This window comes from Bubalus bubalis, chromosome 15 (assembly GCF_019923935.1).
Source record: "Bubalus bubalis isolate 160015118507 breed Murrah chromosome 15, NDDB_SH_1, whole genome shotgun sequence".
Classification (NCBI taxonomy): Eukaryota; Metazoa; Chordata; class Mammalia; order Artiodactyla; family Bovidae; genus Bubalus; species Bubalus bubalis.
In genome coordinates this window covers 47,768,760-47,793,015 of record NC_059171.1, presented here as the reverse complement: position 1 = coordinate 47,793,015, position 24,256 = coordinate 47,768,760, and the positions used below count along the sequence as shown (strand labels likewise).

The 24,256-nt window shown below is 35.1% G+C and overlaps 1 protein-coding gene across 1 annotated transcript; it reads left to right on the top strand.

The window, feature by feature from the left end:
* Window positions 1-2,718: 2,718 nt before the first annotated feature.
* On the top strand, window positions 2,719-23,347 carry XKR9 (XK related 9). The gene is made up of 3 exons (XM_006080467.4): window positions 2,719-3,318; window positions 16,653-16,855; window positions 22,718-23,347. Exons 1-3 carry the CDS (start codon window positions 3,047-3,049, stop codon window positions 23,344-23,346), a joined length of 1,104 nt encoding a protein of 367 aa, XP_006080529.4. The 5' UTR covers window positions 2,719-3,046; the 3' UTR covers window position 23,347.
* Window positions 23,348-24,256: the final 909 nt, after the last annotated feature.

Genomic DNA, 24,256 nt, shown 5'->3' with positions numbered 1-24,256 from the left:
ATCTTTTAATATTATTCTGAAAACTTTTAAAGAAAATACTTACAAGTGCTAAAATGACAGGAACACTGCTAAGTATTAGATTGTGTGTGTTTTTTTAAATAACATCTTCCCCTCCTAATTTTTAAAGTAATAAATATTCTTTATAGAATATATAGGGTGTTAGTCTACTCAGGCTGCCTTAACAGAATCCAACAGATTTGTGGATTAAACAATAGAAATTAATTTTTCCCACAGTCTGGAGACTGGAAGTCCAACATTGAGGTGCCAGCAGGGTTGGTTTCTGTTGAGGCCTCTTTCTTTAGCTTGCAGATGGCTCTTTTCTTGCTGTGTCGTTTCTCATAAGGACACCACTCCTATTGGGTTAGGGACCCATCCTTGTGACTTCTTTTAACCTTATTCCCTCCATAAAGGCCTGTCTCTAGGAACAGTCGCTTTGAAGGTTAGTAAGTCAACGTAAACAGTGGAAACAGTGTCAGACTTTTTTTGGGCTCCAAAATCACTGCAGATGGTGATTGCAGCCATGAAATTAAAAGATGCTTACTCCTTGGAAGGAAAGTTATAAGCAACCTAGATAGCATATTCAAAGGCAGAGACATTACTTTGCCAACAAAGGTCCGTCTAGTCAAGGCTTTGGTTTTTCCTGTGGTCATGTATGGATGTGAGAGTTGGACTGTGAAGAAGGCTGAGCGCCGAAGAATTGATGCTTTTGAACTGTGGTGTTGGAGAAGACTCTTGAGAGTCCCTTGGACTGCAAGGAGTTCCAACCAGTCCATTCTGAAGGAGATCAGCCCTGGGATTTCTTTGGAAGGAATGATGCTAAAGCTGAAACTCCGGTACTTTGGCCACCTCATGAGAAGAGTTGACTCATTGGAAAAGACTCTGATGCTGGGAGGGATTGGGGGCAGGAGGAGAAGGGGACAACAGAGGATGAGATGGCTTGATGGCATCACTGACTCGATGGACGTGAGTTTGAGTGAACTCCGGGAGTTGGTGATGGACAGGGAGGTCTGGCGTGCTGCGATTCATGGGGTCGCAAAGAGTCGGACACGACTGAGTGACTGAACTGAACTGAGCTGAACTGAAGTCAACATATGAATTTTGAGGGGAAACTGTTCAGCTCATAAATATAGAAAAGAATGAAGAACAAATCATCTATAATACCATTAATTTCCCAGATAAAACTACTGTTAACATTTTTCCTATTTCTCTAGTCCTATTTCCTTTACATTTTCAAAGCTTTGAGATTATAACAGTATTTTTTCCACTTAACATTCTTTAAAGTGAAGTCAAAGACTGCACACTCAGATGCTTACAGGTATCAGGCAGACAGGCAAAGTAATAATGGTAACTAACAGTTATTAAGCCCTAATTGTACCAAGTACTTTTCTAGAGGCTTGTATGTGTTATATATATATTACCTTTCTTAACCTTAACAACAACCCTCTGAGATATATACCATTATTATCTCCATATTTCAAATGAAGAAAATAAGGGATAGGGAGGTTAAAAGAACATATTTAAGGATACACAGTTATTAGATAGCTGCATGGGCACTGAGACCTCACTGTTGAAATGACTAAAGTGGGGTAACTGGGTACTCTGGTGAAATTGAGAGAGCCTTTGCCATCTAGGGTGGGTACTCACTGCTCATGAAGAAATGATAGTCTACTGTAGCAGATCTTTGAGTTCTTTGATAGCAGTGAAAACTCTGGATTTTTATATGAAATCTTGGCAATTCGTTAGTACAATTAAAGAAATCCCTGTTGAGTTGAACAGATGTCATCTGCAGATTGCATTCATGTTTATAAAATAGGCTTCATAATAGTAGTATCTACCTTCTAAGTTTGATGTAAGATTTATATGAGGACATTTTATTTGTAACATATAGGTCAATGCCTGGCGTGTAGTAACTGTTATTAATATTTTCTCCAGTCATCAAAAATCTTAATAAGTATCATTTACTATTGTTTTTGTTTTAAGAAATTATAAAACACATTAGCGCATATCTGTTGTAAAAAACTCAAACAATATGAAAGAATATTTAAAAGATTGAAATTGCATTTGCTTCTCACTCAGCTCCTTTCCCCTCTCCATGTGTATTAAGAAAGCATATACTGCAACATGCTATATTTATCCTTCTGGTACTTGCTTCTTTCATTTAATATGTCTTGGAGACCTTCTGAAATCAGTTTATATGAAGCTACTTACTTCTTTTTAAAGGTTGCATGGTATATTCTTTAGTATGAAGGTACCATAATTTATTGAATTAGATTTCTCAATTTTCATTTAGGTTGTTTTCAATTTTTGCTGTTTTAAAAAAGGTTCTGCAAAGAGCATATACCTTTGTGCATGTTTTTAAATATTTCCCTAGGCTTGATTCTTAGATGGAATTGCTGTATCAAAGCACATTAAGAATTTTCACAACTGCTGGACCTTTGTTAAATATATTTTTAGTAGCTTTGTAATATTCTACTTTATGAATCTACCATTATTTAATTCTTCCTGTTGACACATTTAGATTATTTCCAATTTTTTGTCACTGTATATAGTCCTTTAGTAAATATATTTGTGAGTAGGTTATGTTTTTTAAAAAGAAAACAGTCTGAGAGGAAGTTGTCAACTATTAAGTATATTTCTAACACTTTACTTTCGCAAAGCTATATATTGTAAGAAATGTATTTAGTGGTAATATATTACTTTTAGAAAAAGTAGAGCTTTGATAAAGTCATGGCCTAGGATTTTTAATGTTAGAATTGAGATTTTTGGAATTTTTTATGTTTTATTTTAGGTGTTGTCATCTGTAATGAAGATCACTGTGAGACAAGATTGAATAAAGCCTAGTAACAACTGGACTAGAGGTTTAGAAGAGAAAGTTAAAATTAGTCACTTTGGTTGTAGTGTTCCTATTTCATAATGTATATTCTTTAAAATATTTAGGGAGTGGAAATTAAAATTCAGTGCTACACCAAAGAGTGCACTAATATTTGTTTTTTTTCTTTTTGTATGAGAGGAGGAGGTAAATAACCAAGAGATACAGTGATTCATAATGAAATATACTAAGTTTAATTTTATGATGTCAGTCCTTGGCATTATGATCTATGTTACTGATTTAATTGTGGACATCTGGGTGTCTGTCAGATTTTTTCATGAAAGACAGTATGTTTTTGGTGTTTTAACAGTAAGCTTTATGCTCTTTGGAACACTTGTGGTCCAGTGTTTTAGTTATTCTTGGTTCAAGGCTGATTTAAAAGAAGCAGGCCAAGAAAGCCATCATTGTTTTCTTCTACTTCATTGCTTGCAAGGAGGAGTTTTTACAAGGTGAGCATATACTTTTGATCTTTAATACTGTTATTCTGTGATTCAGACAGAAGCTACTTTCTGTAATCTGGTTAGTGAAACATACAAAGTTACTCTATTTGCATGTAGGACAAAGGTTACTTGCTTCTCACTAGCAATGCTTGCATGAGTCATTGTACTGTCAGAATTTTCCAGGTTCATTAATAGAATGTTTTAATTTACCTAATTAAGTTGCTTTTTCTAATGTATTATTACATTTTTATGAGAAAGAAGAAGACTCATTTCTATGTCTTGTGAATCTTTTCTCCTCTATTTTATATTTTAAAACTGATTATGTAAATACAGCCTATCACTTGCAACTCTAATAGAAAGCACTTTTTAAAGTAACTTGTACTATTGATTTAATGAGATGAAATTTTCACTGCAATAGTGCAGTAGCCATGTGGTTAGCTAGGTACAGAATCACTCAGAACTAAAAACAAACTTAAAAATCATGTTGTTTAAAACCTATTTTATGGTTAAAGAAAGTAGAATCTAAATGAGCCCTGAGAATTCTATGATTATCCATATATCTAATTTCATATGACCTTTTCTTTCATTATCTTAAGAGATATAATTCTGTTCAAAGCAATATATATATTAAAGGTAAGGAGAAGAATTAAAGACAAATATTAAGAAGATAATGTACTATTTTGTTACAGTTAGGTTTTGAATTTGAGCTATTTTAATAGTCATCTTTCCTGAGAAAGATTTTAGTGGTAGTAGAATTCTAGGTAAATAGTTATTTTCTCTCTGTATGTTATGTTCTCTCATCTTTTTGTTTCCATTGTCATTATTGAGTAGTTAGATATCAGTCTTGCTGTTGTTCTTTAAAAGGGTTTTGTTTTCTTTCCCCTCTGGCTGCTCTTATGATTTTTCTCCTTATATTTGGGTTTCTACAGTTTATGATATATCCATGTGAAGAATTTATTTTTAATTCTTTCACTTGGGATTTGCTTGCTGTCTTGATTCTGTGAATTATTAGCTTCCATGAGTTCTGCACAATTCTCAGCCATTATCTTTTCTAACATTTTCTTTACTGTATTTCTGTCTCTTTTCCTTCTGGACTCCAAACAAATTTAAGATAGATTTTCTTGCTATATCCAACATGACTGTTACTGTTAGATTGTTTATCAGAGATCTTTCTTGTTTCCTAAGATAAGTCTGTATTGCTATAAACTTCCCTCATAGAACAGCTTTTGCTGTATCCCATAGATTTAGTATCATTGTGTTTTCATATTCATCTCCAGGTATTTTTTGATTTCCTCTTTGATTTTGTCAGTGACCCATTGATTGTCTAGTAGCATATGATTTTTGTTTTTTATGCATTCTTGTAGTTGATTTCTAGTTTTATTCCATTGTGGTCAAAAAAGATGCTTGATATAATTTCAATACTCTTAAATTAATTGAGACTTGTTTTGTTGGCTTGTCCTGTGATCTATCCTGGAGACTGTTTGATGTGCACTTGAAAACAGTGTGTATCTTGCTGCTTTTGGATGGAATGGTCAATATATAATCTATTAAGTCCATCTGGTTTAATGTCATTTAAGACCAGTGTTTTCTTACTGATTTTCTATCTGGATCTTACATCTCTCCCCTGATGTAAATGGGTGTTGAGGTCTACTAGGTCAGTTTCTCACTTTATGTCTGTTAATATTTGCTTTATGTGTTTAGGTGCTCCTATGTTGTGTATTATATATTTACAATTGTTATCTTCTTCTTTGATTGATCCCCTTATCATTATGTAAGTCCTTTTTTGTCTCTTGTTACATAGAGTCTTTGTTTTAAGGTCTGTCTTGCCTGATATAAGTATTACTACCTCAGCTTTCTTGTGATTTCCATTTGCATATAATACTGTTTCCTGTACTTTCTCTTTCAGTCTATATGTCTTTAGCTCTGAAGTAGGTAGCATATACAGGTCTTGTTTTTGTGTCCATTCAGCTACTCTGTGTCTTTTGACTGGAGCATTCAGTCAATTTATATTGAAAGTAATTATTGTTAGATATGTCTTATTGCCATTTTGTTAACTGTTTTGCAGTTCTTTTTCGTTTTCTTCTTCTTTTGCTCTCTTCCTTTGTGATTTGATGACTGTCTTTAGTGTTATGATTTGGTTTCTTTCCCTTCTTTTGTGATTCTATTATAGATATTTGTTTTGTTATTACCATGTGAAAGTGAAGTCGCTCAGTCTGGTCCAACTCTTTGTGACCCCATGGACTGTAGCCCACCAGGCTTCTCTGTCCATGGGATTTTCCAGGCAAAAGTACTACAGTGGGTTGCCATTTCCTTCTCCAGGGGATCTTCCTGACCCAGGGATCGAACCCCAGTCTCCTGCATTGCAGGCAGATGCTTTTACCGCCTGAGCCACCAGGGAAGTCAACAATCTGTTTATCATACTGATATGTGATTATTTTAAGTTGATGATGTTTTAAGTTCTAACAGTTTGTAACAACCATGCACTTTTGCTTCCCATCACCCATATTTACTGTTTTTGATTTCATATTTTAGATCTTTTTGTTTTGTGTGTTCCTTAGATACTTATTATGGATATAGATGATTTTACTCCTTTTGTCTTTTAACCTTCCTATTAGCTTTATGAGTGGTTGATTTACTACCTCTACTGTATATTTGCCTTTACCAGTGAGATTCTTCCTTTCATAATTTTCATATTTCTCGTGGTGGTCTCTTCTGCTTAGAGAAGCTTCCTTAACATTTTTTATAAAGCTGGCCTACTGGTTCTAAACTCTTTTAGCTTTTGCTTGTCTGTAAAATTTTATATCTCTCCTTCAAATCTGAATGATATCCTTGCTGAGTAGAGTATTCTTGCTTATAGGTTTTTTTCCTTTCATTACTTTGACTATATGGTGTCACTGCCTTCTGGTCTGTAGAATTTCTATGAAAAAGGCAGCTGATAGTTTTACAGGAATTCCCTTGTACATGCAATGGAGATTCTACGTTCTTACTGATTTTTATGCTTAGTAATTAGAGATATTGGAATAAGTAGATAGTCATTTGGAAAAAATAAGTAAATTATAAGTGGACCTTCACACAAAGGTCATACTTAGCTTATGCTCTAGCATGGTATGTGATCTTGAAAAGAGTTTAGCCTGTTCTGTAATGAAGGTGAAATCTTTAGAAATATATTGGTAGAAACATAGAGATGGGTACAGTATTGGGAGAGTTTTAAAATGTTGCAGTTTATGTCTTCAGTTTCTCAGTCTTTGATATGACAGGACATGGGCACTAACTCCTCCTAATCAGAAGAAAATCTGAAAGCATAAACTGGAAGAATTTTGTTTCCAGAGAGACACTAAGCACCACCCACCTGCAACCCCCAACACCAAACCCAAATCACAAGGACAAGAAAACATATTTTTTTCCCATTTGCCATTTAAATGAATAGACCACAGATTGTAGAAATTGACTAGAATGGAAATAAGAGGAAGTAATAACCAGTATATGCAACATAAGAACAGTAAAAGTTTTGATTCAATTTACAGTTGGGATAATTTAAGGTTGCATATTATAGATTGTACAGCTAGGTAAAATACCAGACACCAGGATAAATTTCAAATGACTCAAATATTTAACACAAGAAATGTACTATTAGAAAACATAGGAAAATTCCTTTATAGCCTTGAAATGGAGAGCCTTTCTAACCATAACTCAAAATCCCCAAGCTATAAAAATTATAGATTTGACAATAAAAATTGCACACAATAAATAAAAACAAAAATATCCCAACAAATAAAAGCAAAGCAAAAAGGAAAACAGTTTTCATAGGGGAAAATATTTGTAATTTTTAATAGAAAAAGACCTAGTCTTTTAATATTTAATGAGCTTCTGAAGTCAAAGAGAAAAAGGTCATCCTCGCAGTTGAAAAATGGGGAAAAGAATGAGGATATTTTAGAGAAGAGGAAATGCAAATGGCTCTTAAGTTGTCTGAAGGATACTATACCTCATTCATAATTTAAACACTGCCAATTAAAACTTCACTGAGATACTTTACCTACCAGATTGGCGAAAATCCAAGTGATAATACACTCTCGTGGTAAGGTATGGGAAAACAGGTATTCTCATACTTTGTTGATGGGAGTATGGATTGATACAATCCATACGAGTTCATAAACAGTTTGAACATATTTCAGGTGCACATACCTTTAGGCCAGAGGTTCCTCTTCTGGGAATTTATCATACCTGCATACATGTAAAATGACATATGCATAGCTTTTCAGTTGAAGTATTGTTTATAACAGCAAAATACTGGAAACAATTGAAGGTCTGTTGGTAGAGTTTATAGTATATCTATGCAATGTCATACTACAATAACTATTACAAAGAATGATAAAGTACTTTATATACTGAAATGGCAAGATCTCCAAGATGTACTTTTAAGTGAAAAGACAGGGTACAGACAACAGGTATGATATAATACAGTCTATTTTTAAAAGGTGGTGAAAAGGCATATTTACATGTGTTTGTATATGCATAAAGAAACTCTTCACGATGAAAAAAAGGATCTTCAACCAAGATAATCACGATGGTGTGATCACTCACCTAGAGCCATACGTCCTGGAATGTGAAGTCAAGTGGGCCTTAGAAAGGATCACTACGGACAAAGCTAGTGGAGGTGATGGAATTCCAGTTGAGCTGTTTCAAATCCTGAAAGATGATGTTGTGAAACTGCTGCACTCAATATGCCAGCAAATCTGGAAAACTCAGCAATGGCCACAGGACTGGAAAAGGTCAGTTTTCATTCCAATCCCAAAGAAAGGCAATGCCAAAGAATGCTCAAACTACCGCAAATTGCACTCATCTCACATGCTAGTAAAGTAATGCTCAAAATTCTCCAAGCCAGGCTTCAGAAATACATGAACTGTGAACTTCCAGATGTTCAAGCTGGTTTTAGAAAAGGCAGAGGAACCAGAGATCAAATTGCCAACATCTGCTGGATCATGGAAAAAGCACGAGAGTTCCAGAAAAACATCTATTTCTGCTTTATTGACTATGCCAAAGCCTTTGACTGTGTGGATCACAATAAACTGCGGAAAATTCTGAAAGAGATGGGAATACCAGGCCACCTGACCTGCCTCTTGAGAAACCTATATGCGGGTCAGGAAGCAACAGTTAGAACTGGACATGGAACAACAGACTGGTTCCAAATAGGAAAAGGAGTATGTCAAGGCTGTATATTGTCACCCTGCTTATTTAACTTATAAGCAGAGTAGATCATGAGAAATGCTGGGCTGGAAGAAGCACAAGCTGTAATCAAGATTGCCGGGAGAAATATCAATAACCTCAGATATGCAGATGACACCACCCTTATGGCAGAAAGTGAAGAGGAACTAAAAAGCCTCTTGATGAAAGTGAAAGAGGAGAGTGAAAAAGTTGGCTTAAAACTCAACATTCAGAAAGCTAAGATCATGGCGTGTGGTTCCATTACTTCATGGGAAATAGATGGGAAAACAGTGGAAACAGTGTCAGGCTTTGTTTTTTTGGGCTCCAAAATCACTGCAGATGGTGATTGCAGCCATGAAATTAAAAGACGCTTACTCCTTGGAAGGAAAGTTATGACCAACCTAGATAGCATATTCAAAAGCAGAGACATTACTTTGCCAACAAAGGTCTGTCTAGTCAAGGTTATGGTTTTTCCAGTAGTCATGTATGGATGTGAGAGTTGGACTGCGAAGAAATCTGAGTGCCAAAGAATTGATGCTTTTGAACTGTGGTGTTGGAGAAGACTCTTGAGAGTCCCTTGGACTGCAAGGAGAGCCAACCAGTCCATTCTAAAGAAGATCAGTCCTGGATGTTCTTTGGAAGGAATGATGCTAAAGCTGAAACTCCAGTACTTTGGCCACCTCATGCGAAGAGTTGACTCATTGGAAAAGACTCTGATGCTGGGAGGGATTGGGAGCAGGAGGAGAAGGGGACGACAGAGGATGAGATGGCTGGATGGCATCACCGACTCAATGGACATGAGTTTGAGTGAACTCCGGGAGCTGGTGATGGACAAGGAGGCCTGGCGTGCTGTGATTCATGGGGTCGCAAGGAGTCAGACACGACTGAGTGATTGAACTGAACTGAACTGAAAGAAACTCTGGAAAGGGTATACATAAAACGAGTAACCATGAATTCTTATGGTCATGGGGGAGGGTGAAGACTGGGTAGTTAGGTCATAGGAGTGGGATCAGTTCAGTTCAGTTCAGTCGCTCAGTTGTGTCCGACTCTTTGCGACCACATGAATTGCAGCATGCCAGGCCTCCCTGACAGTGTTTGCAAAAAGTTGGTAACTTCTTTTTTGATTTTTGATTTATGTGAATATTTTACCTATTAAAATAATTAAAGAAGAAAAGGAAAAACTGAATTAGGTTTGCTATTACTGTTAAACAGATACTTGATAAATAAACATTTTCCTCTTTTTGTCTTTCTTTTTCTTTGTGTTTTCTTGGTGGAGGAAGTGGCCCAAAACAGACATGAATAGTGAGAAATAAGCAGAAATTAAAACAGTTCTTAAAAGTGGCCAAATTATCCAAGGATTTGTCTAAACTAAGTATGCAAAAACATGAAATATACTAAACTACAGATTCATTTCCCTACAGAATAGATAAATTGAGTTTTTGTTGGTAGATGAAAGACAAGGAATGTCAACATAAATTCTTTATTCGGTGTAAGTGTTTTGCTACTAAGTGTGTTCTTACTGCTTAGTGGTCTGTGGAGTAGAACGATTCATTTTCCAGAATATAAATTATGTGACACTTTTGTATTTCTATTTTATGTATGACTTGTGATAATATCTTTTTCTTTGCCAAAGGAGACTTTTTCCTTTGATGGATATATGAAAGGAATTTGTTTTATTTACAATATGGAAGTTATTATCGCTCTTTTTAAAAAGCTGGTTAAAAAGTTCAAATTGTGTGAAAGAGAGTACAATGGGAGAAGAGTTTCAATTCCTCCCCAGGTCCCTAGGCCCTTCTTTAAGGGGTTTCTTAAAGTGTGAAAGTGAAAGTCATTCAGTTGTGTCAGACTCTTTGCAACCCCATAGACTATAGAGACCATGGAATTCTTCAGGCCAGAATACTGCAGTGGATAGCCTTTCCCTTCTCCAGGGGATCTTCCCAACCCATGGGTTGAACCCAGGTCTCCCACATTGCAGGTGGATTCTTTACCAGCTGAGCCACAAGGGAGGCCCAAGAATGCTGGAGTGGGTAGCCTATCCCTTCGCTAGCAGATGTTCCTGACCCAGGAATCGAACCAGGGTCTCCTGCATTGCAGGTGGGTTTGCGAAAGCCCGAAGTTTCTTAAATGGGCATTAAATAGTTGAACATTTTTTCCTTACCTATTCTATTTAAAGCTCTTTTGGAGAAGGCAATGGCACCCCACTCCAGTACTCTTGCCTGGAAAATCCCATGGACGGAGGAGCCTGGTGGGCTGCAGTCCATGCGGTCGCCAAGAGTCGGACACAACTGAGCGACTTCACTTTCACTTTTCACTTTCATGCATTGGAGAAGGAACTGGCAACCCACTCCAGTGTTCTTGCCTGGAGAATCCTAGGGATGGGGGAGCCTGTGGGCTGCCGTCTATGGGGTCACACAGAGTCAGACACGACTGAAGTGACTTAGCAGCAGCAGAGAGAGGTCATCTGGTAATGTTCAAATTTCCTAGGGTGCAATATATATGAAACTTGAGAGTCTGGGCCCTTCAATCCCTAAATATGTGGGGATTTTCCTAGATATGTTATTATTGTTGATTTCTCATTCAATTTTATTTTGATCAGAAAACATAATTTGTGTGATTACAGTCTTCTTTAATTAACTGACTTATTTCATGTCTCAGCACAGAGTCTAACTTGGTGAATATTCCATGGGCATTTGAAAAGAATTTGTAACTTGCTTTTGTTGAGTGTCCAACTTTTTGAGATCCCATGGGCTGTAGCCCACCAAGCTCCTCTGCCAGTGGGATTTCCCAGGCAAGAATACTGGAGTGGGTTGCCATTTCCTTCTCCAGGGGATCTTCCTGACCAAGAGATTGAACACTTCTTCACTGCATGCGGATTCTTTACCACTATGAGCCACCTGGGAAGCCCCTCGTTGAGCATGCTGCTGCTGCTGCTAAGTCGCTTCAGTTGTGTCCGACTCTGTGCAACCCCAGAGACGGCAGCCTACCAGGCTCCCCTGTCCCTGGGATTCTCTAGGCAAGATCTCTGGAGTGGGTTGCCATTTCCTTCTCCAATGCATGAAAGTGAAAAGTGAAATGAAGTTGCTCAGTCATGCCCGACTCTTAGCAACCCCATGGACTGCAGCCTACCAGGCTCCTCCATCCATGGGATTTTCCAGGCAGGAGTACTGGAGTGGGTGCCATTGCCTTCTCCACTCGTTGAGCATAGTGGTCTATTAATGTAAATTACGGCAGTATGTTGATAATGTCAAATTAAAGTCGTCTATATTCTCACTGATTTTTTTCTTTTGGCCTACCTTTTCTTTCGTTTACTGAGAGATGAGTGTTAAAATGTTCTAAGATAGTGAATTTATCTTTTTCTCCTTGTACTTTTGACAGTTTTTGCTTCATGTGTCTTGAAACTCTATTATTAGGTATATTCAGATGTGTTCTGGAAACATTGATTCTTATATCATTATGACATGATCCTCTTTATCTCTGTAAATGCTCTTTGATTTGAAATCTATTTTGTCTGGTATACTGATATAGCCATACTAACTATTTTTTGTGATTGCCCTTCAAACTGTCTGTATCTTTATGTATAAAGAGTGAAAGTGAAGTCGTGTCCAGCTCTTTGCTACCTCCTGGACTATAGCCTACCAGGCTCCTCAGTCCATGGAATTTTCCAGGCAAGAATACTGGAATGGGTTGCCATTTCCTTCTCCAGGGGATCTTGCCAACCAAGGGATCCAACCCAGGTCTCTCGCATTGCAGGCAGACGCTTTTTTACCGTCCGAGCCACCAGGGAAGCTCAAGATGTATAAAGACAGTCTCTTCCAAATCACATAGAGTTGAATCTTAATTTTTTTATACAGCTTGACAGTCTTTTATTAATTGAAGTATTTAATCTATTTCCATTTCATCTATTATTGCAATTATTGATATAGTTGTTTTCTGGGCCTACATATTGTTTTCTTTTTATGTTTTCTGTTTGTGTTTATTGAGCTTTATGTTGTTTTTAATCAACTTTGGAAAATATTTTTGGCCAGTATGTTGTAAAGTTTTGTTTTTTTCCTGTCCCATTTTCTCTGTTTCTTTTGTGACTTCAATTGCACCTTTGTTATGAGCTTCTGTTAGTTTTTTTTCCTAATTCTTTCTCTCTGTGTTTTGTTTGCTAATTGCAATATCTGGGTCATCTGTTGGTATGTTTCTATTAATTAATATGTTTCTATTACCTGGTTTTCTCCTTTAGCATAAGTTATATTTACTCTTGATTTGCATTAAGAGTAAATTTTTTTTACTTGAGTAAAAAAAAATTTACTCAGGTAATTTTTTTTTATTGTGTAATGGGCATTGTGATTGATATCTTGTAGTGACTGTAATTTCTGTTATCTTCCATTGAAGAGAAAGCAAATAGCTAAATTATTGGCAAATTACCTTAATGTATTACAGAGGCTTGGTTTAAGCTCTATTAGGGAAGGTCTGTTTTGCTTTTGTCCTTAGTCCTAAGGAGAGTCTAACAGACCTGAAATATGGTCTTTACTTCTAAAACGTGGCCCTTTTGGGGTTTCAGTGAGATGCCTGAAGTGTTTACCAAGCTCCTTGAATTTGATGGATTGCAGACTCCAGACTCTTCCTTACGGTAAATAGCTGCTGAAATCTCTGCCCAGCTCCCATTTAGACATTGTTCCTCAGTTCCATGGAGTCTCATCCTATGTGTACATAGTAAGGGTTTGACCGAGGATTTAAGGAGAGTATATAGAGATTTAGGGTTTCTTTTACTCTGTGGCTCCCTCTTTTCTGAGGTCCCTCTTAATTTCTAACCACTCTGGCAGATTCAACCTCAGTCCTCTGACTCTTTGAGCCAATAATAATTTGACTTTCTGCTTGAACTGTGTCTGCTTTGTGCTGTTGGACTGTGCAATGCTGTTAGAGGAAAAGCCACATGTGCTTCTCATGTGGTATGGTTCCCTTTTCTTAAGGGTTAAGTGACCTCATGCTTCTTCCTGCTTTTGGTTGCTCTTTAGTGACTTGTTATCTTTAATATTTTGTCTATAATTTATCATTGTCATCAGTAGGAGGGTGAGCTTGATGCAAAGGAATCCATCATTACTAGAAGCTGTTGCCTCTTTATCTCAAATAAAATAATACATTGTGATAAAATATGCCAAGAAAGCTCCTTCTGTTTATTTTTCTTTGGCCTCTTCATCATTTATTCCATAAAACTGAAACAATATCCTGTTGATTAAAAAATTATATTCATACTCCCCTTAGCATGAAATTATCCTTAGATAAGCAGAACTTTGTATACATTTGCCACTAAGTGCTACAGATTTGGACTTCCCTAAAGTCCCTGGAAATATTAATGTGCACATCTGTGAACAGCCTCATCTGTTTTTTTTTGTTTATTTTAACAGGCACTGACATAGCACTTAACATGTGCCAGTTTCTGGTCTAAGCATTTTACATGTGTTAGTTCCTTTAATCCTCATATCAACCCAATGAGGTAGGTATGATGATTACTCCCTTTTTCAGATGAGGAAACTAAAACATCACTAGGAAGTATTGGAGCAAGGATTTGAATCCAAGCATCCTGGGTTTTTTAGAATCATTACTCTTAATCACTGTACTCTGCTAGCTCTCCCACTCTGTGCTGCCTATATTAATTTGCTCTGAGCATGTACCTATAATTTTTGTGTGTTTTTCAAGTTTTTCAGTTAGTGGTATCTATCTTCTTGCTTTAAAAGGATAGATACCTTTAAGAACAGGAACCACATACTGTATTGCTTATTAGTCTTACATAATATACATACAGGAACTCCTTACTGTGCCAGATACCCAGAAAAGACTCAAACACAAATTATCTTATGAATCTGGCGTGTAAATCCTGGACAGTGTTAATCATTTTTTCCTGTGCTTTTACAATGTATCAATAGTATTTATATTTCTGTTGAGTGGTTATTTCTTCTGACTCTTATTGCAGCTAGCAGTTTATAGGCTTGATCTTCCTACTAGGCTCTAAGGTCATTGAATGTAGAGGTCATGTCTTCATCATTTTTGTAGACCCTCTACCCTGGCATCTAGTCCACATGGAATATAATGGACTATGTTATTCTAAAACTTTTATGGTAAAAATATACTTTTATTTGCTAGGTGAAGAATCTTTGCATATTCATATATGTATACATCATGTTTACAATCAAAATATATTTATGTCTTTCAACTTTTCAAAGCCTTTTCATATCTACTGTCTCTTTATGGAAAAATTGTCATGAGTTTTTCATTTGTTCATTCCTTCAGTAAATATTTTCTTAGAGCCTGCTGTGTCCCAGGACTGTTCTAGTTGCTTAGGATATGGCAATGAACAAAACAAAGTCCCTGCTTTCATGCAGATCTCATTCTTGTGAGAAGGTACAAATAAAAATATATAATGCGTCAAGTGGTAATAAAGAAAAATAATAGGATAAAGAGAATATGATGGATGGTGTGATCTGGAAAGATATCAGTAAGGACATGGCATTTGAATAGAGACCTGAATGAAGTTAAGGATTAAGCCTGTAAAATCTCTGGGGTTTAGAAGAGTTCCAGGAAGAGGGAGTAGCAAAGACCAAGGACTTTAAGTTGGGAAAAAAAGCACGAATAGTACCCTGGAAGTGTGGGAGACTTGAAAGGGAAAGACAGTGTTATAGTGTGTGTGGGAGTAAGATTACAGGGGATCTTGTAAGACGGGGTAAAGACTTTGTGTTTTATTCTAAGTATGATGGAAAGCATTAAAACATTTTGACTGAAGGGATAGCATCTGGATTATGGTTAACAGATTCAACCTAGATGCTTTAGAGGGAGCAAGAGTAGAATCAGAGAGACCAGTTATGAGGCTATTGAAGTAATCCAGGCCAGAGACATTGGCTGCTTAAACTAGGATGGAGGCAGTGGAAGAGATATGTGTGTAGATTTGGATATATTTGGAGTTTGAGCTAAGAACCAAGAGAACCTGCTGGGGAAATTTTATAGTGTGTTAGAAAAAGAAAGAAATTGGAAAGTATTCCCCCATTTTGTTCTGAGCAACATGATGAATATTAGTGCCATTTACTGAAATGGGAAACATTGACAGAGCAGGTTGAAGCAGGATATATATATCACTGTTGTAACTTTATATATGAGGAAACTGAGGTATAAATGAAGAATTTTGATAAGCTTTGGGCTAGAATCCTGATTGTCTTATTGCTAGCCTCGGCTATTTTAAAAATAATTGTTTCAATTATTTTTTTCATTAATTTTACTTGAATGATGATAACTCATGTTAATTTAAAAATTCCTTGTAAAGAAGAGCCCGAGCAAGGATGTTTTAGGAGTCTTTGAAGTTTTATGTATTTTTCAGGATGCTGATGGTCACAGAGACTAATACTTTGTAGATTATGGAGTACAGATGACCCTTGAATAACATGGGTTTGAACTGTGTGGGTTCACTTATATGCAGATCTTTTCAGTAGTAAATATTACAGTACTACCCAGTCCACGGATGTGGAACTGAGGATACAGAGGGCCAACTACCAACTATCGATTATGCATGAATTTTTCAACCGCACACAGGGTTGGTGTCCCTAACCCCATGTTGTTCAAGGGTCAAGTAATTATTTGCTAGATTAAATTGAAAGAAGATTCAGTCTTATCTTCAACCTTGACATATTCATAAGGGCATTATTAATATCTGTCATAATTAAGATAAATTGTATGAAATGGACATTGCAGTTTGTCTTTCAGAAAGTAGTGGTTAGCACTAAGAATCATAAAGATCTGGACTCCAGGTCTGCTCCTGACACTCTGTGTATCTTTCAGCATATCATTCTAGTTCTCAGTCTTACTTTTCCCAGCTGCTAATTGAGAATAATACCTACTCATGTCTCATAATTATTTTGAAGATGAAATAAGATCATGTATGCTTAACAGTGCTAGCACTCACTGACACATCAAACATCCAATAAAAACTGTGGAGTCTTGAATCTCAATACAACTACTATGAAATGTTTACAAAATTGTAGCAGATAAATTTTGTGGGAAAATTCTATACTTAAACACATATTGCTTTTTTTTTTCAAAATTATTATGTATATGAACACACATGAAGCCTCTGTTACTGAAGATAAATGTTCATGTTTACTTTACAGGTATTGGTTTGCCTTGAAACAAGGTTATCAAGTGGCTTTCAAGTATAGCAGCAAAACTGAAAACTTCGTGGAAAAACAGATTAATGATAAGGTGACAGATTTGAGCATGCTAAGGCTGTTTGAGACCTACCTGGAAGGTTGCCCACAACTTGCTCTTCAGCTCTACATCTTTCTGGAACATGGTCAAGCAAATTTCACTCAGTGTAGGTCTTTCTTAATTCTTTGTGTTAGATGGATGCCACTGATATCTTATGTCAACTGTGTAACTCTTTGGCAGGTTTTATATTTATTTTTTATCATTTTTTAAAGTTATTTGTTATTTTTGAAAAGAAGTACATAGTTCAAATATCAAAAAGTATTTAAAGGTGTACTGTCTCCCTCCCATTCTTCCTATTCCTTCTCTTTGCCTAAAATGAAACTACTATTAGATTTTTAATGATTCTTTCAGAAAAAATTTTTTTCAGAGCCTATCTTTATTCTTTTTTTTTTTTTATAGAATGGTAACATGAAAACGATCTTTGTTGTTTTTTTTACTTAACGCATGTCTTGCAGATCTAAACATATTGGTACAGAAAGAGTGCCCACATTTTATTTTTATTATCTGCATAGTTTTACAAATTATAGATGTATCCTGAATTATCTAACAAGCTTCTTTATGTTAATTTAGGTTGTTTCTAATATTTTACTGTTGGAAAAAAATTCTGCAGTGAATAATCTTATGTATGCATCCTTTTGCATGTGTGAAGTTTATCCATAGGGTAAATTCCTAGAATTAGAATCATTGTGTACAAGTGCACCTGCTACAAAACGAATGTTGGCTTTGCAAATTGGTCAATATGTTGCTCTTTTATAGCAGATTTTCTCATGGTTAAATGTACATTTTAAAAGGACAGTTTGGTATTTCTATTAAAAATATTTTAATAGTTGTTTATTTTGAGATGTTAAAAAACGAATTATTTGCTAAAAATAGTTGCACTTTTCATTAGTGATGAGGGTTCCATGTGGTTTTGGATTCACCTCAGAGTAGTAGCAGATTGTCCTCTCCCTTGGAGTTTTCTCTATGCTAGATTTTCTTGTAAGATGAGTTTATTCTCCTAAACAGTCTTCCTGTTTCCAGTTTCCCTCTAGATGTAGTCCTTTCTAATATTTTCATATTTGTTAGTGTAACATTGAAATGAGCCTACAGCATATGAGATCTCTTTTTCCTTGGGATGCCCAGAATAGTTGTATATTATATAGTCCTTGAAGCTAAAAGATCAACATTTAGAGCTTACAACCTGTACTTTGGTAGATAACTGTGGCTGCTTCTGTGTGGTGGGATTATGAATGATTTTACTTATTTCATCTTCTTTATATTTTTCTGAATTTCAAAATTTTTATAGTAACCATGTTTTGATAATCAGGAAGAATAATTAAAAATGTAAAAAAAAATCAATTTGTGTATAAAACGACTTCAGAAAACTGAGCATATTCTTTTATCTTTGTTCCTTCCTGAACTCATGCTAAAGAGGAAAGTAAAGGAGTGAAAACAATAAAACTCATAAGGATGAAGAGAATGCAGAGTAGAATAGCAGACTAGAAATATCGGTAAATATTTAGAAGATGGAAAGCAGATGGAAAACTTGGGTTATTCAAATCAGTTCCACCACCACCAAAAGGCTAAATTATTTGAATCAATTCTCCTCCTGAAATTATCTGAAACAATTGGGTATATAGTTTCAAAATTCTTCATAAAAGCTTAAAATAATCCAATACAACAGGCCAAAATATGCATGAAAGTGGGAGTGCAGCAGGGTTGAGTAGTACTGTGAAGGTATTTACACTCTGAGGAGTTTTACAGAAACGTATACACAGCAGATTCAGTTTTGATGGCTTCCCAGAGTCCGGAGGACTGGAGACAAAACTCAGGGTCCTCACAAGGGAAGGATATTTAGTAGAAAATCCTACATGTAAAGCTGATATGCCAGAAGGCACCCTTCCTCTCCTCAGGGTAAAAGTTAAGCTACCTACTTCTAAATGAAAATTGACTGCATAAACAAAAATAATACTATGTGGCTAAGGAAAAGAATGAAAATACAAGACAGAAATAAATACAAGACAGGTAGAAGATGAATGGAGTTAAACTGTCTTAAATGCCTTATACAGTTCAGGAGAAAGGTAAAGCAGAAATGAATCTGGGCTTTTTAAGGTGTAAAATAATTAGACCCTAGTTTTTTTTTTTTAAAGAATATATTATTAGGAAGACAAAATTAGATATTATGTTAGTCTGCTTGGGCTGCCATAACAATACCACAGACTGGGCAGCTTAACCAACAGAAATATATTTTCTCACAGTTCTGGAGACTAGAAATATGGGGCCCAGTCGGGTTGATTTCTGATGAGGACTCTTTGGGTTGCAGATGGCCACCTTTTTGCTGTGTCCTCACATGTCTTTCCTCTGTGTATGGAGAAAAAGTGAGATCGCTGGTATCTCTTTCTCTTCCTACAAGGATACCAGTCCTGTTAGATTCAGGCTCCACCTTTATGACCTTGCCAAACCTTAATTATCTCCCTAAAGGGCCTATCTCAAAATGTAGTCACATTGGGGGTTAGGGCTTTAACATGTGAATTTTGGAAGAATATAATTCAGGCCATAAAAGGTATGAAAATAAGCATTTTTTAAAATATAAAAAATAAGTAATAGCAAATTATAGGGATAAGAAATTTGACCAATACCACAAATTTCACAATAGAAAGAAAAGTAATATCTTTTTCTTATTTTAATGCTCTTTAATACAAATTTTTAGTATCTGATTGGCTTTTGATTTGATAATGATTTTATAATTTCTGTAGAAAAGAAAAATTCAATCTTTTTTGTAGTGCAGTTAACAGAAATTTTATTTTTTAATTTAGAAAAGTTTCTTTCAACTTCGCAAATTATTGATAATGTTATATGTATATTTTTGGATTATTGTCACATTTGAAACGAACTCTACCGATTTATTCAATAATTGATTTAAGATCAGGGTATATCAAGATTTTTTTTTGAACTGATTTTAAATACTGTTTGAATTGACAACACTAATTTATTGTTGATGTCTAATTTAGTAAATAGTGGGAGTCTTGTTTTTTTCAATAATTTGTCAATAATGTTGAATCAGAAGAAGTTAAAAATAATCTGTATAGATGTAATTGGGCAAAGTCATTCCATACTGAGATAAATGCATAAACAAAGGCATGGTTTGGCAAAGACAAGGAAATTCAGTTTGGATAAAGTGTAATGTACAGATTAGATTAGCAAAATGGGCAGAAAAAGTATATTGGAAACAGGTAGGTAAGCAGGAAATGGAAAATAATGTCAAACAAATAGTGTCAGGTGGACAAGGATAGATAATCATGCCTTAATGTTAAGGAATCAAAGACCTGTTGATGGCAGCGTAGTGAAGCGTTAAGATAAGGCAAACTGCTTGAAAATCCTAGATCTGTTACTTACTCATAATTATCCAAGCAAATTTTATAAACAAATCCTCCTAAACCTAAACTCTTCTCAACTCGATTTCCTTTTAGCTAGAGCCCCCAAATGATGACAGTTGCTTCAGTACGCTTAGGGAAAAATGTGTAAGAGGGAAAATAGGAGTAGAAACAGGGAATTTAAGCAGTTACAATTAAAACATCTTATTTTTCCAAATTTTATAAAAGTATATGAAAAGTGAACACATTGCCAGGGCTTTGCCAGGCTTGGAAGGAGTCTGGGCAAGTGTGGGTCCCTGAAATTTAAGCTTCATTATCTTCATGATAAATCTTCCTGTGAGGTAGAAATTTTGATTAATTTTAAACTTTAATAAGTTTAGTATACAGGTTGTAATTTCTAGGGAAGCCTTCAAAGAATAAAAGCAGTGTATCTCTGAAGGACATGTGTTACTAGATTGAAAAGTTGATAAAATGGCCCACACCAAGCCCATCATTATAACATTTCAGAGACTTAAAGATTTTAGAAGATTTGAAAGAAAGTAAAGATTGTTTAAATATAGAGAAAGTGAATAGCTTTGAAATTCTTAACTGTAACACTTGAGATTAGAGTTTAAAAGATAAATGACTTCAAAGTTTCATTGGAAAACATTTTTAAACTTTGAATTTTATTTCTGTTGAAACTGTATATCAAACATGGAGGGTAGAATAAAGACATTTAGAGACATTCATGCTCAAAAGTTCAGCTTAAGTGTAGCTTTTCTCAGAAATGTCTGGAGAATGTTTGATCCAACCATGAGAATGAAGCAAGAAAGAAATAATGAGAAACAAAATCAACAGTGAAGAAAGGTAAAGGCAAGTTCTGGGAAGACAGGGAAGCAAACCTTGACAACAGCTACCTTTGACCATAAAGATCATATTATTATTTAAAAAAAAGCTAATAGATGTATCTGGGGAGTTTAATTAATTTGAAGAGTTTGCTAAAAAATATTTATGAGTCATGAAATAATAAGCAAAGTAAGGAATAATGAAATGTTTTAAAAATATTGCATTGTATACTTGAAAGTTGTCATGTTGACCTACCAAAAATGTCATGGGGGGATGAGGTATTAACTAACCTCATTGTGGTCATCATTTTGTGTATATATGTATATCAAATCATCACATTGTAAACTTGCATGTATATTAATAATATCTCAGTAAAGCTGCGGAAGTTTTTAAAATTAATAAAATACTTCAACAACAAAAGTTCTAAAAGGAAAAGAAATATAAGCAGAATGTAGTTATTTGGCTGAGCAGCTTTTAAATCAATAAGCAGTGTCTAAAGTAGATGAATTTAAAAAACAGCATAGTATGTGTTTTATTTAGAAATAGGGCAATAATATCAGAAGACTTGATAGTGGTTTTTTTCTGAGGGTCCCTACTGAGAAGTGAGAAGGGGCAGAGCAAGCTACTGCTTTTTTCTTATAAGTTCTATGGCATTTATTGATGTTTAAAAATGAAGTATATGTACTAGATTTGGTAGAAATTAAAACCAGTTATAAAAAAGACACCACTGAAGGGCAGTTTAGGGGAAATGATGTTTTAATTCATATTTTTGAATTAAAGAAGAAAGAAACGTCCAACTAATTAGGGCAGTCTGGAATGCTATATGCTAAAACCAGGAGAATGGACAAAGTCATTTATAATCCTCTTCAATAGATAGATCTGTCTTAAATCTGCCTTTCTTTCCTAATATATTGACCTCCAATGAGCTTAAATGGGAATGATGAGCATTCTATATTCTACTCTAAATTACTTCCTTCTAATTTCCCACTATCTTTGCTTTCAGTTTTAGGTCCCCAACTTTGACGGTGGGATAATGACATGTCTTTCCAAAGTAGTAATTAGCTTGCTTTTCTGCCTTTTTTTTTTTTTCTTCAATAACTTTTTTTTTTTCACACATGATATTACACATGTTTCAATGCCATGCTTTTTGATGGGATAAAAAATGGGCTAAAGATGTAAAACCTATAGAAATTTATAAGTTTTAGATCATATTTGTTCATTTGATCTATCATCTTAAAGACATGGGAAACTGAGCTGTTAATACCTCATGCTTATGTTAAAATTTCTATTTAACCTCCTTCCCTGTCTTCCTGCTGTTTTCTTTCTTGGCTGCCATTTCTCAGTGAATTAGGTTTATGCCCAAGGCCAAAGTCAAAAAGACTGGAAAAGCTAGGACTATAACTAGTCTCTTAGAAAACTTCCGTAGTATGCAGTTTGCATTGTACCAGGTGCTCAAGAAGATTTGTCCAGTGAATTTATTCACAGTCTGGTATAGTGGTTAAGTACACCAACTTTGGAATCGGGCAGATTTCAATTCAAATCTCACCTCTCTGCAACTTGCTGGCTGTGTGATTTGGGTCAAGTAATACATATATTCTCTAAGCCTCAATTCCCTCATATGTAGTACAGAAATATTAATATCTATTTCAAATGATTAAATGAGATGAATATATAAAGTACCTGAATTGTGTTTGTGGCTGTGTATATACAGATAAAACATGTATGGTGTATAATAATATTGCTATTATTATTCCTATAACTGCATCTTTAAAAATTTTTTTGTTTTGTAGATGCAGCCATCATGGTCTCTTGCTGTGCTGTTTCTTGGTCGACTGTTGATTATCAAATAGCTTTAAGAAAATCCTTGCCTGATAAAAACCTCCTTAATGGACCCTGTCCCAAGCTTGTATATCTCTTTTACAAGTTGTTTACATTATTATCTTGGATGTTGAGTGTTGTGCTTCTTTTATTCTTAAATGTTAAGATTGCTTTCCTTCTACTGTTTTTTCTTTGGATTTTAGGTATATATTGGGCATTTAAAAAACAAACTGATTTTTGTGTTTCCACAAGTATGGAAATCCTATACAGGATTGTTGTTGGATTCATTCTTATCTTTACATTTTTTAATATTAAGGGACAGAATACCAAATGCCCAATGTCTTGTTACTATATTGTAAGGGTATTGGTCACATTGGGGATATTGATTGTGTTCTGGTTTTACCCACTCTCTATTTTTAATGCAGACTATTTTATACCTGTAAGCATTACTATAGTTCTTTCTCTTCTCCTTGGAATTATTTTTCTTCTTGTTTATTATGGGACTTTGCACCCAAACAGAAGTGAAGAGACAAAACTGGATGAAGTTGATGGAAAACCAATTCAAAGAGATTGCAGAATGAAGTATTTCCTCATGGAATAAGCTATTCACTTAAGAGATATGTTTTCTTATTTTTTATTTCATTGGTTAGTAAAGAAAAAGTTTGTGTATGTGTGTGTTGTTTCTTATTTTTGCCTTTCTTAATTTGAGACCAGTTCTAGTACATTAATTATGAATGTTAGACAGTATAATAATGTTTTTATTATTTAATTTTTCTCTATTGCCTTGTAAAGTTGCCATCTTGAGCCTGAACTGAAAGAAAGGGTCTAATTCTCATAATTAGAAGGTAGAATTGAATTGCCTCCAACTTTTCCCTCATTGTTTCTGAGCTAAAACTGGCGTTTGTCTTCTTTCCTCTATTTTCTTCATCCAGTTATATCTATCTATCTATCTATCTATATATCTTTTTTTTTCAGTGAGTTGGAGACAGATTGAGTAGAGGAAAAGGAAAAGGAGGGAAGAGGAAGAAAACAAAACAGAAAATTAATCATTTAACCCATCTTAACCATTTTTAAGAATATAGTTCAGTAGTGTTAACTATATCACTTTGTTGTGCTGCTCTATTAACATTTTTATCTTGCAGAACTGAGACACTATTCCCATTGAGCAATTTCCCATTCCTCTCTTTCTCCCTGGCAAACACAATTCTATTTCCTATTTCTATGAAGTTGGCTATTGTAGATATTGCATATGAGTGAAATCATAAAGTATTTGTCTTTTTGTGACTGATTTCACTTAGCATAATGTCCTCATGGTTCATCTATATTGTACTGGGTGAGAAGACTTCCTTCTTTTTAAAGGATGAAAAATATTCCATGGTATATACATATATGCTACATTTTTTTTATTTATACTTCATTGGGTTCCTTTTACCTCTTGGATAATTTTGAATTGTTTCCTGGATACTATGAGTATCTTTAGTTCCTCTTGATTGTCTCTTAGAGGAATTTTT